General features: G+C 44.2%; 1 protein-coding gene across 1 annotated transcript in view; it reads right to left on the bottom strand.

Moving 5' to 3' along the window:
- Positions 1-1,503: 1,503 nt before the first annotated feature.
- Positions 1,504-13,415, bottom strand: part of SLC26A3 (solute carrier family 26 member 3) — a 29,570-nt gene continuing 17,658 nt past the window's right edge. The window contains exons 13-21 of the mRNA XM_084811031.1: positions 13,285-13,391; positions 12,477-12,546; positions 12,298-12,390; positions 9,383-9,478; positions 8,537-8,770; positions 7,125-7,179; positions 3,402-3,550; positions 2,979-3,044; positions 1,504-1,928 (exon numbers count right to left, since the gene is read on the bottom strand). Coding sequence (XP_084667157.1) covers positions 1,905-1,928; positions 2,979-3,044; positions 3,402-3,550; positions 7,125-7,179; positions 8,537-8,770; positions 9,383-9,478; positions 12,298-12,390; positions 12,477-12,546; positions 13,285-13,391 — 894 coding nt within the window. The 3' untranslated portion in view covers positions 1,504-1,904. The remainder of the gene's footprint in view (positions 1,929-2,978; positions 3,045-3,401; positions 3,551-7,124; positions 7,180-8,536; positions 8,771-9,382; positions 9,479-12,297; positions 12,391-12,476; positions 12,547-13,284; positions 13,392-13,415) is intronic.

The following is a 13,415-nucleotide window of genomic DNA, read 5'->3' as shown; positions in this document are numbered from 1 at the left end:
CCCCATGAGAGCACCCCACCAGTGCAAATAAGCCCCATTCCAGCAAACAGGGAGTTATAGCTCCAACCCCCTTTTCTCCTTCTCTGCCCACTTCTCCCTGCTCGCAATGACAGGCTTCTCTGCTCCTGTGATCCTGATACTGAGATAGATTGCCACTGTGAAAAGAGCCCTAATGCGCATTTATTTAATGCCAAAGGAAAGAGTATAAGCTCCCTGTTTGCTCACTTCTCCATGAAGAAGCCAAAATCCCAGGTTATCCAGTGCAGCATCTGAAGGCTGCCCATGAGAATGCCCCACCACCCCAATTTTGCCCCATTTCAGCAAACTGTCATGGAGTTATAGCTTCCAACCCATTTTTACTGCAAGAATCAGAGAAGCGCTGAAGTAAAGCAAATATCAGAGAAGTGAAGTAATGCAAATATCAAAGAAGCAAAGTAACTCAAACATCAGAGAAATGCATAATGATGGCTTTCTATGGGGAAATGGAAGCTAGTTACTCCCACTGGCAAAAAGAAAGTGCAGCATGATTCTGAAGGCTTGGAAGAGCACAATCGTGCTTTGATGAGTCAGAAAGGCAGGCTAGTTACTAGTTATTCTCCCTGGGGATAGTAGTGCCAATGGGGAAAATGAGTGCATGGGGAGAGGGCAGCCCCACCCCTTGACCATGTCACTGGCAGGTCACAAAGGCACACCCAGGAGTTAATGCGGAGGAATGCAGCACACTGCAGCGGAACTGTCTGGTAGCCACTTTAACTGAAAAAATGAAGTAAAACGACTTTCCAATAATGTGGCTTTTCAAGACAGAAGCTGCTGGTGGCAGTGCACTGGCCATGACCTCAAAATGCTCCCAGCCCACAGGAAATCCCCCATGAAGACAATCCCCAGGTGCCCACACCATCAAAAGTGAGCAGGTTGTGATTGGGGGGAGAGAGCCTTCTTAGTGATGGCATCCCATTTGTGGATGGAGCACATGAAGGGGTGGAGCTGGGGTGTGTGAAAATGGCCCCTGGACCTCCTGAAGTTGGCCACCCTAATTTACTTGAATAAAGCCTAAGTATGTGTAGTTAGAGTCTTACTAGGACCAGGAAGAGTTGGATTCAAGTGCCCGCTGAATCATTAAGTTCACTAGGTGACCTTGGGTCAATCCCAACTAAGGATGATATACTCTGTCTGTAAAAGGGAACAAAGGGGCCAGACTGACATTTTTGAGTGAGACACAGGGAAAGAGGAAGAACAAAGATTTAGGAACTGTTGCAACACTAACTGTGAGAATGATGTGTTATCACTTTCCCCTCTTTTGGAAACCTTAACTTAAGTAGCTGGATTTGTATCTGATAATCTACATTAGACTGCAGAATTTATGAAAATAAGTCCTTTCCAGTTAACTGCTCAAAACAACACTAGCATGGTCTGTAAAGTTCCGGCTATTTTCATGGCACTGTACAGATATGCACCATTGAAAACTTACTTGAAAAAGCAATAGGATATAGAAATAGGAGATCTGAAGGCCTTTAAAAAACTTTATGAAAGTAGCATATGCAAGATAAAATATAAGGCATTGTATAAAATGGAAAATATTTTGAAATATATAAACAATTTACACACTCATGACTGTTCCATTTACCTATAAACTGAATTATTTACAAATATACATATACATGAGTACAAATTAAATTCCTATTTTTGATGTTGCAGATTGATAATTTAGCATTGTATAAAATCAACTTGTATAATATTTATTATATAATTTTAATATCATGTATTAAATAATTTTAATATTATACATATATACATACACACACAAACACACCTATATTAGAAAGTGGTTTCCAAAACACTTCTATAATCTTCCAGCTGTTTTAGACACCACTGTTTTATTCTCCAATTTTCAATATGTGTAACAATTAGAATTTTGTTTCTGATGGTGCCTGTGGGACAGACAGAAGCAAATAAGCAAGTTACATATCTATCATTAGAGCATTTAAAGCATTTTATATAAGAAATATCTACTTCTAAGAATGGGGCAGTGGACCTATTCACACGTTCATGGGGGGGAGGGTGGTTAGGGTAGGGTAACAACAGGGGGGATAGCAAAACCACAACACGTGAGCCCACCAGACAACTGTGGAACCAGGCAGCACTGTGTGGTTCTGCTAACCAACCTCCTCCGTTGTTACCTACTATCTTTTCGATGTGTATCCTGTGTACACCATCACCCCCCGTGGAGCGAATGGGCTCCTGGTGGCCCAAATGGTCACGCAACCAGTAGCAGACACTCTAGCTGGCAGACTCTATGGTTGTGGCCTGGAAGTCTTCCAGAGCCCATTTAAACCACTGCGGAGCCTGCCAGACAACATGGTAAGCCCTCCCTTAACACTTTTGCAGGGAGTGGTTAGCAGGGGTGGCTTACTAATGTCAAATGATTTTTTTTTCTAACTAACCATGGGGAATGTGGTTCCCCCCCCCCCCAACATGACACGCTAAGCCACTGTGGTTAGCGAAAAACAAGTGCCTAACCATCATAGCTTAGTGTTACATGTGAACAGGGCAAGTGTCTGAAGGAGAACCATCATGTCTTACCTCACCAGACCTGTGAGGTCTACCAAAGGATTCATTCCAGTGAACTTCAGTTCCTACTACACAGACAGGTTAGGGAATTAATTGTGTCTTGTAAATGTGTGGGGCCATATCACAAGAAAATATTTCGCAGCAGATGAACATATACTGCTTAACTTATTCCTGCTGCAAGGCATGGCAATACTACTCAGGCTACTGAAAGAGCAGGGGAAAGAAGGCACTTGCATAGGCATACTCCATAATTAAGCTCTCAGTGACAAAAGGTGTCTCTGTTCTTCACTGCTGTTCCCTTCAAAATAAAGGAACTGTACCAAATACCCTTTAGGGGAGTTACTTCAGTCTCCAAAATGCTCTTAACTTTACTGATTATAAAATATTTTGGGTAGGAAAGTGTGCCTTACCATGAACTCCCGACTGCGTAGTCCTCCATTTGTATTGATTATGTAATGACCTTTCCTTTCCTTTTCCTGTGATGGAACAAATGTTCCAGGGTTAGGAAGGAATATTGCTTTCTCTTTCATTCAAAGCATCAGTTTATAATTTTGCTAAATTGACACCAATCACTCTTCCATCATTTTGAGATTATGCTGATTGCATTACGTTAACTAAATACATTTCCGGACTAAGTTATTTCAAGTTACTGGCATGCCGTCTGTGTATGGATGGATGCTCAGTAGTGCTAACAGTGGCACCATCTCCACCAAGGCCTATTTGCAAATGTACAGCATTGGTCTCCAGGGTAAAATGGAGAAAATTCACCTTCTGTCATGAAGATGCTACTGACTATGGTGAGCTAGTCCAAGTGAAGTACAGCATGTTCTTACCATAATGGGTTTGAACTTTGGTGAGCTGTCTGCAATATCCTTTTTAACCAATATATATAAAACTGCATCGTGAACAGTAAGGAAAAACATGGATGGCTTAATTTCATCATCAAAAAATCCACATATTTCCAGTTTATCAAGAAGGCCATCTGTGGGGGGAAGAAAGAAAACACATTTACAGGCCTAGAAAAGAGTTCAGGAAAACAACAACCCTTAAACGTTACATCTGAATTAATTTTAACATATTTTCTTCCCAGGGCCAGCCCTACCATTAGGCAGAGTGAGGCAGCTGACTCAGGCAGCAGATACTGGGGTGAGGGATGTGAAGTGTTGGAGGAGATTGCTATGTGTGCCATGCAGCCCAGCCTATGCCTCCTAAGCTAACCTGCTGTCCCAACACCAGTGTGGAAATAAGATTCAGATGCCAGTCTAGTTGGCTTCTGTACATGGAAGGGGCAGGTGCCATTTTGTCCTTTGCCTCAGAAGGCAAAATGTCATGGGCCAGCCCTGTTTCTTTCAGATTCAGTAATGTGGTTGCAAGTCTAATGTTTCAAAATCATAATTTTTTACTTTCATAAATGATGAAACAATACAGCATCTGAACGGACTTGCAGGACTCAAGCTGCCAGTAGATTTTTTAACTGGCAACCAGAATGTGACAGGCATATGTGTCACTACCTTACTCTGGCTAAAGGAGGGAGATCCAGGGAGATCAGCCTCCTCAGCAACCAAGTCTTTTTAATTGGCCAGAGCATGTCAGGTGGTATCCCTGATCTGTTGGTTTCTCAGACAGGCTTACTCACTAGTAGGATTAACTAGGACACTCTGCTCTCATTTCTCCTTGCTACCTGTGGATTGCCTTGCCATACCATGCTAGGCCATGCCACAAACCCTGCAGGAGCTGGGTGTCACATTATTTGGTACAAAACAAGAATGACCTTGAATGTTAAAATATAGATAGCCCCTTGGGAATTTTACATAAATATTCACATAGCCAATCACAGCAAAGGGCAGGGACGCAAATGGCGTCCCCTACTCTGGACGCCGCTTGTGGCCGCAGCCTGGCAGCAGATGGAAGTCCGGCTGCAGACAGCCCCGGCTGGAGGCTCCGTGGACTCGCCGCAGAGCAGAACCGGCTGGGGAGGATTCCGGGGGGATTCCGCCTTCCCCCCAGTGGACCCCGGAGCGGATTGGTAAGTGGGGTTCGTACACCCCTACTAACGACCACTCCCAGTGGCTTCATATAGGTGTTAAACAACATTGGGGACAAGATGGTACCCTGTGGAACCCCAATTGTCAAGGGACTGAGGAAAAGTCACCCGATGTTACTCTCCGAAATCAGCCCCGTAGGTAGGACTGGAACCACTGTAGCACAGTGCCTCCAATACCCATCCCACGGAGTCGATCCAGGAGGGTACCATGGTCGATTGTATCAAAAGCCGATGAGAGATCAAGCAGAATTAACAGGGTTGCACTCCCCCTGTCCCTGTCTCGATAACAGTCATCCATCAGGGCAACCAAGGCTGATTCAGTCCCATAACCAGATCGAAACCCAGACTGGAATGGGTCTAGATAATCAGTATCCTCCAAGAGTGCCTGCAGTTGCTCCACCACAACCCTCTTGAGTACCTTCCCTAAATAAAAGGGTATTTGCGACTGGGCAGTTGTTGTCCATCGGGTCCAGAGTGGGCTTCTTCAGGAGTGGTCACACTACTGCCTCCTTAAGGACAGGAGGGACCACCCCATAGGGAAGCATTTAACAGTCCCTGGATCCACCCAGTCATACCCCCTCAGCTAGCTTTTATTAGCCAGGAGGGGCAGGGATCGAAAAGGCATGTGGTCAGTCACATTGCTGCAAGCACTTCTCCACATAATCAGGCTGCAAGAACTGGAGCTGATCCCACAAAAATCAGGCAAATGGTGGCATCAGACACCTCAACTGGAACTGCACTAACAACAACATCAAGTTTGCTGTGGAAACCAGCTCTCTCCACTGGAAAATCCCCCAAAGCATTTAGAAACCCATTGGATTCATCTGAATAGGTCCCCCACCCCTACAGGAGGAGAGTAATACTGTAAGGTCGAATCTCATCAGGAAATGGTCTGACCATGACAGTGGGGTTACTTGGTCACACACACACCCCAATCTTCAGATTACCCATCTCACAACTTGGAGCAAAAACCAGGTCAAGGGTATGCCCTGCTTCATGTGTTGGGCCAATGAAATAATGAAACAGCCCCATGGTTGTCATGGAGGCCACGAAGTCCCGAGCTGGAACTCCAGAGACAGCCTCAGCATGGAAGCTGAAGTCACCCAGAAGCACTGTCCTGGGTTCTTCCAAGACCACACTTGTGACTGCCTCCACCAGCTCAGTCAGGGAGGATGCTGGGCAGCAGGATAGGTGGTACACCAGCAGCATCCCCAATCTGTCTCCATGGCCCAACACCAAATGCAACCACTCAAGGCCTGCTCCAAGGTGGAGTGGTTTCCTGGTGAGAGAGATGGAAATTACATGACCCATGGTGACTCCACCCCACACCCCCTCCTGGCCCTCCAACCTATGTTGGTGCTGCACCAAGTACCCAGCTGGGCAGAGCTGAGTCAGGTTTACCCCACCCAGCTCACCCACCCAAGTCTCAATAATACATGCCAGGTCAGCCCTCTCATCCATGATTCAATCATGAATGAGTGTGGTCTTATTGTTAACCAATCTGGCATTAAATAGCAGCACCAGAAGACAGGGGGGCTCAGTGGAAGAGCTACCAGGAAAAAGAGAGCTAGAGGAGGGGGGTAGAAGGGGAACAGTGATGTCCAAACCCCCTCCTCCTACTGTATCTCCTTCTACCCCAAGTCACTGGAATAATGGAACCCCCTCCATGGGTACCTGTGTTGGAGTTTCCTAGAAGAGTACCCACACGCTCTCAGCACCCACCCACTATTCAAATATACCTTCAACCATTCAACACATACACTCCATTCATCCAACAATCACTCCCAGCCAAACTAACACAATCACAATTTGTAGCTTGTGGTTATATCTAGGACATCTCGCTTGTCAACCAAAAGTAGAGAACAAGTGAAGTGCTTATTTCCTAGCCATTCAAGCTACTTCCATTGGTTCATGCTCATTCCATCTCTCACGTGGGGTGTGGCAAAAAACCTGCCCAGCTCTCAGTGGAAGCTCTGCTTCTAACTACCACAGGCCCCTGGGCAGAGACTAATGACCCTGGGCATCATATCATAGAGTTGGAAGGGGCCTATAAGACCATCAAGTCCAACCCCCTGCTCAGTGCAGGAAGCCTGATTCCCATGTACTAACCAGGGCTGACCCCGCTTAGCTTCCGAGATCAGACAAGATCAGGCACATCCAGCCCTGTGCATGTGAAGCCTCTGTGCTCCGTCTCTCACCCAGGAAGGGGAACAATGAGATATGAAAACAACTGTTGTCAGGGGATCCCTGCTCTCACTCAGAGACACCCCACTCACACAGCACAGATAATCAATAGACAAGCAGGAAGTAAACAAACCAAAGAGGCAAGAGAAAACAAGAGGCCCCCTCACCCTCCTGGCAAGCTGAAGCAGCAAACCAAGGGGACGCATCCCTTTGGTGTCGCCCCCTTTGGGGGCACGCCTGCTTTTAGCATGTTAGAGACAGACTAAGGTGTAAACTTTGAGTACGTTATTGCTGTTGTTTCAATATAAATGGAACTGGGTCAGCTTACCATGCGCTCCCACAATATATACATCCACATCAATCCTGACAAATTCTTTCAAAGTCTGTTAAGGAAGAAATGAGTGGCAGTTAGTGATGGGTCGACAGAAGTATACATAAACATTAAGGAAATGTTCAGCTTTCTAACCACAGAGTGATGGTCTCACACAAGATAAACTTTTGCACACTGAAGCTCTGCCATATAGGCAACTGTACGACTTGCATGATCAATTCGTTGTATGCAATGAAGGGAACATCTGGCAGGAAGCCTTTTGCCAACTGCAGCTTCATCATGCTGTAGATACATGTGACGAAATAGGCATGGTGCATTCATCATACATGGTAAAATACAGTTTCCCATGAGAAGTGGCCCTTAGAAGGGTGACTCAACAACGGCTAACACTTTCGTAGTTCCCTTGGCATCACTATGATGAGTAATAATGGCAGTGAATTTTGAGCTTCCCCTTCACCCCACTTGCAGATGCTGCTGTTAGTGAAGTTAGTGGCAATACATTTTTTCCCCACTTCGGACCAATCATAGCAGATCCAAATAGATGGTAGTTTCTAATGCAACTCTCCTTTTGTCAATAAGTCCTTTGCATTTAAATTTAATGTATTTGATGGTTAAACAATAACATAAATGAAAATAAAAATATCTGGGTATTAGTGGAAGAGATGTATTGGCACAATCCTGAGGAAGTTAGAAATGGGGTGGGGTGCTGCTGCTGAGGTTTCCCACTTGTCTGAACTCCTTGTCTGAGGTGTAAGAGCTGGAGGAGAGGCCATAGCTTAGTGCAGCCTGTGTTGGACTGTAACCAGCTGGGAATGATGGGAGTTGCTGTCCAATGCATCTGAAGGACACCTGACTGAGGAAGGCTGGTTTAGTGGCAGAGCACATGCTTGGCATCAGTGGGGCGGTGAATCCGCTCCGGGTTTCAGTCAGAACCAGTCAGGATTCTAAAGGAACTATCCAAGGCGCTGAGCCTATTTTGGGGGTTGGGTTCAGCACCTCGGATAGCTCCTTTAGAGTTCTGACTGAAACCCGGAGCAGATTCACTGCCCCACTGACATGGCAGCCACCAGCCTCCACTGCCACCATATAAAAAGAATGTGACGTGAATATTATCTTTATCCCAATGTGGTGTAGTAAACAGAGTGTTGGACTTGGAATGTCAGGCCTGGGAGAGCCAGGTTCAAATCCCCACTCAGCCATGAAACTCGCTGGGCTGGTGCCAGTCACCATTTCTCAGTCTAACCTACCTCACAGGGTTGTTGTGAGGATAACAGTGTGGTGGGGACAGAAAACTATGTACATTGCCTTCAGCCCCTTGGAAGGAAGGTGAGATATACATGTAATGGAAATAAATAAATAATGTTCTGCTTCTACACTCATGGGTTGGAAGTTGCACAGAAGGCAATTACCTCTCTGAGGACTCTCATAGCGGAAACATCAAGAAAAGATACTGCTGAGAAGTCGAGGATGATGCTGTGTATGTCAACTCTTGGAACCGTGATGTTGGGAGGAAGGTTGGAGTGCCAATCTATCTGAATTGGCAGACTTTTAGTATCTGGGGGCTGATCCAGTTCTCCAATTCTGTTATTATCCAGCTCTTCATCTGAATCAGTCATACCATTAACAGTGCAAACAAAACTTTTCTGTGTTAAAGAAAGAAAATGATCAGAATGCTAAATATTCATACAAAGGTGGCTCTGAACATTTGAGCATCAGTGCTGGTACTCAAGGTAAGCTGTTTACCTGTAACTTAAAAGAATGTAAGGAGAAACAGCAAGCATAGGACTCCAGGCAGTTTTATATGATTCCAGGCTCTAGATACTGTCTAAGGAAACATAATACGTCGCACTCATAGGGTTAGCTGAAGAAACTGTCAACTTGTTTTAATCTCAAATCCTTCCCCCCTCTCATACAAACTGAATTCCGGATGTGTTCCAATGCTAGTATCTGCCCCCACCACTACCCCATGATAACTAAGTCTTAATCCTTTTTTGAATGAAACTTGAGGGAATTTGAATTCTTATAGAAGGCACTGCTTTTCCCTACACTTACATATTCTTATATTGAGGAATTGAACCCTAAACTTTTTTTAGTGTTACACTTTGCTTAACCATGAGCATCAGCAAATCATTATTGGGCTCTTATCCTTTACTCTGTAAACGTTGTGTCCAAGAAAGGTTTGTTGAAAGGAATAGGACACTTGAAAATTAGGTGAGAGGTTTGTACCTGCCATTTAATTAATTCAGGATACTTACCGGTGTCACTTGAAGCTCTCCTTTTTTCAGCATCCTTTTGATTTTCCTCAGAGCTTTGTTGCGCTTGCGTAGCACCCTCAATGGTTTGAAACCAATCTGAAACATTGAATTTTTAATGGTTTAGCAGGAAGTAGTTTTTCAGTCATGATGCTGGTAAGTTCTAAATTACTTTTCAAGTGGAGAATATGGACTCTGGTTTAAAAAGATATAGTACAGATTTAACAGCAGCAGCAGCAGCAGCAGCAGAAGAAACACATTTCTTAAGTGAGCAAAATTATTTCCATACATTCTCAGAAATATTTGCAAGAACCCTGTGTAACAGGCTAGTAGAATTTACTCTGTAGTAGTATTATCTCTATATTAAGCAGAGTTATGCAGAAGACTTGCACTAGCATGCTCCATTTTTGCATCACCCTTTCCCTCCGCAATATGCCACAACTGAAGAGTTCCTGGGTTTAACAACTATAGTTTCCTATTAGGTCCAAACCAGAAAACTACAGTTACCAGGCTTGAAACAAACAAGGATCTGAAACCCTGGTTTAGAGTTGGTTTAAGATTCTGGTTTGTTCAATACCTGGTAACCATAATTTCCTGGTTTCGACGTGGTGCACCAAGAAGGAAGGAAGAGGTGGTTCACACATGTACAAGGATTCTTCATATCTCCAGGACCAGCACCAGACTTGGGTGGGCCCTTAGCATACTGCTGTCAATGGGCCTCCCCCACTACCGACTGCCCCCTGGATCCCCTGCTGCCACCTGGATGTTCCTGCCACTGCTGCCAGCCTCCTCCTCCTCCTCCTCTGGTCTGGCTGGTTGGATTACCTGGTAGTGGCAGCACTGCAATGGCTGAGTGGCAGCCAAGTGGCTGCTCACCTTTGGTTTGAGCTGGATGCTACCTTTTCTTATGCCCCACAATGCAATGCTTGATGCTGGCATAAAAATGGTGGTTGCTTGGCTCAGATTGGAGTCGAGTAGGCACTCAGATTGCTTTCAGCCAATTAAATGCTACTGCTGGGTGATCCAGGGATCCCGCCCAGGGAACTGGCTCCAAGTGGCAAGGGGGACCCAGGAGGCAAGGCATTCGTTCCAGCGTACCCTGACAGGGCACATGGGCCCAGGCAGTTGCCTAACCATGCTAGGTGCTGACACCAGGCCTTCGTATCCCAACTTAATAAGCTCTCATGTGTTATGTCCAACCCAAGTCAAAGATAGACATTGGTATGTCTTCATAAGTCTTCTTGGAAGCAACCATCAGTGTGGCTTTAATGCTGCTCTGGAAATGGTACAGCATTAAAGAATGTGTGTGTGTGTGTGGGGGTTCTCTTATATCAGAGGCAGACAAGTTGTGGCCCTCCAGATGTTTTGGTCTACAACTCCCATCAGCTCCAACCAGCATACCCAATGGTGAGGGATCATGGGAGTTGTAGGCCAAAATGTCTGGAGGGCCATAAGTTGCCCAGCCCTGTGTTATATGGAAGTTCTATTATATTCCAGGATCTCAGGCCTCTCTGACCCATATGCCACATACTTTCTCTGTCTTGACAGTCCCGTATCCACTGCTAACATAATTATTCTGTATATCGTACTAGGAAGACTGCTATTTACATTTCTTCTGCTAGTGGGAAGCAGTGATAGGAGAACAATAATTACAAATAAAGGTGGATTTCACAGTTTTATGGAATGTCCATAATGTTGTAATAGACCACTAAGCTCTCTCATGAATGTAGACATAATGGGCTGGATCCAGACTAAGTTAGTCATGCTTTAGCCCCATTGAACTAATAACTTAAGTTCCATTGATTTCAATAGGACTATAGTGTGACTAATATAATCTGTATTCAGTGTAATTAATATAATCCAACCCAATATTTTTCCACTGTTCCATACATGTTATTTTCTGCCCATTTTTATTACTGTCCACCACCTTGTCCTGAATTGTAAGGAGTTTTAAAGGAGTCCAATATAAGAAGTGGAACAGGCACACTTTGCTCCTAGAAGCATTCAGGACCTGCATTATTGTGAACTTAATTAATGTGAGGGTGTGGTTTGAAAGGGGCAGGGAGAGAGAGAGAGAGAGAGCACCATCTGTACTATGCTTGCCAGATGTTGCTGGACCAATTGACCCTGAAAAATAATTTGGGGCCATAACTTCACAATGAAAAGAATGTGTGGAAAAACCCTAAGCTTGTCATAAATTGCTGGATGAACACCAAGTTCTTACTAGCCTGTGCTACGTCTACTCTTTAGCTAAATATGTATATGTATATGTATATGTATATGTATATGTGTGTGTATGTATGTATGTATGTATAATTTTCTCATTAAAAAAACTTCTGTGAAAAGTTTGAAACTTTCCAAAGATTCAGGAAAGAGAAATTTAGGGTGCAATCCTATCAAGATAGGTGGCCGCCTTCGCACTCGGAGGCAACCACCTATCCAAAGCAACTCAGGAGAGGCACAGTGGGGATCATTCCCTCCGTGTCTCTCCTGCTCTCCTTTTTCTGCTAGACAGCTGTTTTTGGCTGTCTAGCCATCAGGGGGCTGACCAGGAGAGGAGGCTGCTGTATGACACATTGGATGTGTCGTACACGCAGCTCCGTTCTCCCTGCCCTGGAATGCCCCCTGGAAAGCCCCTTTTCAGCCACTCCATGCTCCTCTTCTGAGCGCTGAGAGGACGGGGCTTCTCTGCGCTGCCTCCAAGGCAGCATGGATGTGGGGGGAGGTCAATTTTCCCGGAACCGACCTCAGAATGCAGGCTGCAAGGTCGGTTCCTGGAAGACAGCATATCCTATGGCTGTCTAGACAGTGTCTAGTGGCCATAGGATTGGTCCCTTATTGTCTCATAGTTTGTTGTTTAAAATTACATTACATAAAAAATAATTTATGTTAAGGAATTATCACCACTAAATGCTTACTGCTGCAGTCAGTTTGTCCTTGAAGAATTCAATATTAGCAAAGAAGATTGGAGACGGGCACCTGAAGATCTTCACTCCCTCTGGCTCATATATCTAGGCCACAAAATATTACCTATTAGTTTAATGCATCCTACCTCAATCAACTTGCAAACATTAGCTAGTATAATTAGGATTCTTACATCTGTGTAATCCTTTCTGTTTCTGTAGATGTCACTTCTTCCAACATTAGCCAAAAGTGTGCATTTTGGACTGCAAAATAAATGGAAAAATCAAATGTGTTGACTAACTCAGAGTAAGAGGGATCATTCAACTGTCATTTTAAAAGAGGTGGCTCCTTGTGTATATCTACACTACTACCTTAGGATGCAAACCTATGCACACTTGGGAGCAATTCGTGTTGAACACAGGGGAGCTTTTTCTTAAAAAAACATGAATAGGATTGTGCTGTTCAGCTGGTGTAAAAGAAATTTCCTTATCCCAGGAAAGCCTAGTAATTGCAGTTTTGTAAGTGTTCTTTATCAGAGAGCTCTCCACATCCTCAGTGAATTACAGTTTGTATGGATTTGGGATGGGGGAAATATGATGGTTAATGCTGTCTGCAAACTAAGGAAGTTGCTGTCCAACACATCTAGAAGGTGCCAGATGTGTTTGTGTAGACTATACACAGCAGTCCAAGTAGAAATCTGGGAAATGTGACCACCTGTAATTAAAACAAGTTGATTGTCAACATAAGCTCAATAAATTAAATCATAAAATGATGAACAGCAAAAATATTATTCATTATCAGCAATATTTATTGTACTTAATAATTAAGTATTATTAACCATTATTGTAAGCAATTATTGCTGGTAATAGATCATCTTGCTGCTGCGCATCATTTTTATGATTTCATTATATTGCATTGAATTTGAGATGGATTTGTGTCTTGTAATTATTGAACTGCTTCAGCTGACAAGTAGAGTAGAAGTGGAATAAATATTTACTCACAACTGTGCACGGAATACAACGGTCAGGAGTTCAAATCCTAGTCCAGCTGCCAGTCCAAGATCCAGCCCCAGTAAAATAGAAGTTAGGAAGGTCACAATCCAGATAAGCTGACAAAAAAACCCAAACCACCA

This window comes from Heloderma suspectum, chromosome 7, assembly GCF_057233095.1.
Source record: "Heloderma suspectum isolate Gila_16-S chromosome 7, 16-S_ref, whole genome shotgun sequence".
Classification (NCBI taxonomy): Eukaryota; Metazoa; Chordata; class Lepidosauria; order Squamata; family Helodermatidae; genus Heloderma; species Heloderma suspectum.
This window is presented reverse-complemented; position numbering and strand designations above follow the sequence as displayed.